The 4,041-nt window shown below is 37.6% G+C and overlaps 1 protein-coding gene across 1 annotated transcript in view; it reads left to right on the top strand.

The window, feature by feature from the left end:
- ITFG1 (integrin alpha FG-GAP repeat containing 1) overlaps window positions 1-1,639 on the top strand; it is a 202,474-nt gene extending 200,835 nt beyond the window's left edge. The window contains exon 18 of the mRNA XM_012554181.2: window positions 1,229-1,639. Within this exon, the coding sequence (XP_012409635.1) occupies window positions 1,229-1,288 (60 nt within the window). The 3' untranslated portion in view covers window positions 1,289-1,639. The remainder of the gene's footprint in view (window positions 1-1,228) is intronic.
- Window positions 1,640-4,041: the final 2,402 nt, after the last annotated feature.

The following is a 4,041-nucleotide window of genomic DNA, read 5'->3' as shown; positions in this document are numbered from 1 at the left end:
CTGTCTCCATAACATCTCCACCTAGGTCACTTATCAGAGGCTTGTCCTCATCTCCTGTCTCCGTAACATCTCCACCTAGGTCACTTCTCCGAGGTCTTGTCCTCATCTCCGCCTGTCTCCGTAACATCTCCACCTAGGTCACTTCTCAGAGGTACCACAAAATCAGCATTCTACAGCGCTGTCTCCCACTCTTTCCTTCTTACGTACCTACAAGATTGAATCGGTTGCCTTACTGATTCTGCCCCCATAAACGTCTCTGCAGCCAACTCCACTTCTTATTACTGCTACCACGCTTTTGTGAAGCCCCTGTCACACCCTGCCTGGACCTCCTGTCTCCTTTCTCTCCCCTTTCCACTCCATTCGTGACATTGCTGCCAGGTTCCTCATCATGAAGCTTAACCTCAATCATGTCACTCCCCTGCTCCAAAACCTCTAGGACTACCCGCTGCCCAAAATGTCTAAACTCATTAACCGTCAGAGCATTTCCACGCGACTCCACATCTATGCCTTTCCAGCCCTGTTCTCACACTTCCTTCATGTACCCCATGACTGCCCCGTTTCACCCCCAGCTTGTCAGGCCTGCTCCTCCCTCCATTGCCATAAATAGCATCTTGTCAAAGATTTCCCTTTCCTCACCCCAACCTAGTAATAGTCTCTTTCTCAGAATATTGTTAACATCTTTCACTTTTTATCCATAAGTGTAGTTATTCAATGTATTTTGTTTTTTCTTTCTATGTTTTAAGTTTCTTGGCAGCAAAATACAAAACTGAGTATTTTTTGTAATCACTCAAAAAATACCAAGCATAGTACCTAGCTACAAGTAGAAGGTCAATAAATATGTTAAATCAAAAAGTTATCCCAAAAATAATGTTATTTAACATACTTAGATTCATTTATTATCACCACTGTTAAGAATGGAAAAGAAATGCAGTACTTGATTCATTCTTACAGAATTTAATGTTTACTCCACTTTCAAATAAATAGAAATGATAACAAACTAAGTATTTAAGGATCATTTCTTGCTGATTTTTAAATTCAGTTAGTGGATCATTAGTTATAAAACAGCTAGCATAAACTATAAAAATATTTCATGTGATTACTGTAGTTACAAAATCACACCTGTTACCTATTAATTGCTGAAGGCTTTTTTTTTTTTTAACTTAACGTCTGTATTTCAGAAATTAGTCTTTTCTTGACATTTTTCTATCATGTATAAATTCTTTTTCAGAAAGCAGATGATAGAGAAAAACGACAAGAAGCCCATCGGTTTCATTTCGATGCCATGTGAACTGCCTTTCATATGACAGAATGGAACTGCTGTTCATCTAGTTAACTGAAACACTAAATTCTGGCTTATAGAAGAAATTAGGGGATTGTTTTGAATGTTGTTTATAAATGATGCATCTTTTGTTAATTATTGGAAAGTATTCAAATAAATATGCTCTGAATGTGCCATAGGTCTTTTTTTTTTTTTTTAAGCACTTTGTATAAAATAATTTGGGTTCTTTATTCAGTGGTGGTGTAGATTTTTGTCCCTTTGTGGAATGTGTTGCATGTACCCAGGTGTTTATGTATTGAAAATCTTGTTAGAATAATGATGATGGAAAAAGGTATGTGTAAATAAAAATACTAAAATGAGTGAGTTTTGTGTGTTCCACTTGAATTGTTCTTGCTTCTTCCTCTGACGATGTAAATTTTGTGGATGTGTCACAGATAAGCTTAAACATTCATCTTCATCGAGGATCTCTAACTGATGGCGTGCAGTTGAGTACTCTGGCTTTGGGATCACAGTTGGACAGCCTTGCCTTAAACTCCTGCTTCCAGTACTTAATAGCTGTTTGAACTTGGCAAATTACTTAAACTCTGTAAGCCTCAGTTTTCTCATTTATACAATGAGACTAATAACACCTATGGACTTACTGTAAAAATTACATGACATGACGTGGAACATGCTTAGCTCAACGCCTAGCACATACTATGTGCTCAATAAGTGGTAGCTGTCATTACTATTTTTAGATGATTTTTTTTACAGACTTCTACAACTAAGAAACACATAGACTCGATAGAATTTTGTTTTCAGGCATGAGGAAATCATATTCTTTGGAAAGCCTAAATTCTTGGTAGTTATCTTATGTAAAGATTTATTACTTGCGTGTATTAACTAAAAATTATATTAACAATGCCCTGCAGGAATTAATGTGCCCTAAAATTTTTCATTTGAACACTGATCCTTATTATGTGGTAATGAAGAATATTTGATTTCTTGAAAGGAAACTTTTGTAGGCTGCATCTGCGAATGCAAATCTTCAGGCACATTTATATTCTGAAAGGTGAAGGAGTCTACGATTTACATTCAGACTTCAATGCAAATTTTGTATGGTGGACTTCATGGCTCCAAGAAGTTACTGAATCTGAGATTGGGGAAAAAATTTATATAATCACTGTTGATAAATATGCAAATAGAAACGTGATGGCTATAAAACACAAAAAATTCTCTGAAAACAGTTTTTGTCTTCATGTTACACTGCAGCTCACTGAGAGTGGCGTGTGTTTAGTGAATTTTGTATCTAAGCATGTTAGTGTGTCTTCCTTCATAATAAACATCCTTTATTGAAACAAAGTCTTTTGGTGAGTTCTTAAGCAATTATTTTGGAGCAAAGAGTCCTCAGAGGTTTTGAAGTCTAAATCACTCATGGGGACCGTGAGATGGAGGTAGGGATGCACCCATTGCCTTTTAGTGCGTCGGGGCAAGACGCGACTCTCCTAACTGCAGTACTTGATTAAATTCACTAAACAGTCATCGGTCTCCAACACTGTGAACAGCACTATTCCACACTGTCTCTAAAAACACTTAGGCTTACTCTCAATACAGACAGTCATATAAGCATGAGCTTTAAAACTCGCTTGGAGCTGGGGTCTACAAGGAGTAGTGTTGTGGGCAAATAAAATGTTAATGGCAGTTAAAAATACAACAGTGGGCCAAATGCTGGGAATATGGTGGTATGAACAGATCTAAGATACGACCCTCCCACACAAGCACCAAGTAAAGCAACTTGCAATCTGTAATGTCAACTCTGTAAGAACACTGAAAAGGCAGAGAATTGCAGAAATTAACTGGATTGCACACTGAAACAAGAAAAGGAAGACTGTAAATGACAGGAAAATGTCATTCTCTACTATTCCTGCTCCCTCCCCATCCTGGAACGCAAGTGGGTGGCCATAGTGGAGGTGAACCACTGTTTTCAGATTCACACAGTAGGCCCTCAATCTCTGGCTCTGGAGTAAACAGGGTAGATTTTCCTGGCAGACTGTCCACTGTATCTGTTCTGATCTGTCTGGGAGCTGCCTGAAGGACCAAACACTTGGTCTGGTCTGAATCAGAGCTCTTACAGGGTTGGGGAGGGAATGGTGAACAAAAACTGATGGCTTGCAGTAATCAGCACTTTTGAAAGCACCGCGTACATAGGGGAATTGAGAAAGCTGACACATGGCAACAGTCTAATGTTTCAGCTTCAACAAAAAATCATTAGGCATAAAAAGAAACTTGAAATGATGGCCTATTCAATAAACAAGACCAGGGGAGAAAAAGCATCTCTGTGGAAGCCCAAATAACATACAGATTATAAGACTTTAAAACCACAGTACTAAACACGCTCAAAGAACTAAAGAAAAACACGAAACAGAAATAAAGGAAATCAGAAAAACAACTCCTGAACAAAATGATAACAGAAACACTATTAAAATGGAACCAAACATTTCTTTAAACCAAACAGTAGTTTAGCTTAACTAGTAAAAAATGTCTGCCATGAGCATTATGCTCTTTCAAGATCCATATGCAATCAAATTGACAACAGCAACTCAAAAGATTAGATAGGAACCTTAGGGGGTAGTGAGTTTATGTTAATGTGGGAGAAACAATTCAGAAAAGAAGAATGAAAATGGCTGCACAACTTGAAGAATGTAATAAGTGTCACTGAATTGTACATGCAGAAACTGTTGAATTGGTGTATTTTTGCTCTGTATATTCTCAACAACAACAAA

Source organism: Trichechus manatus, unplaced genomic scaffold (genome assembly GCF_000243295.1).
Source record: "Trichechus manatus latirostris isolate Lorelei unplaced genomic scaffold, TriManLat1.0 scaffold00014, whole genome shotgun sequence".
Taxonomy (NCBI): Eukaryota; Metazoa; Chordata; class Mammalia; order Sirenia; family Trichechidae; genus Trichechus; species Trichechus manatus.
This window is presented reverse-complemented; position numbering and strand designations above follow the sequence as displayed.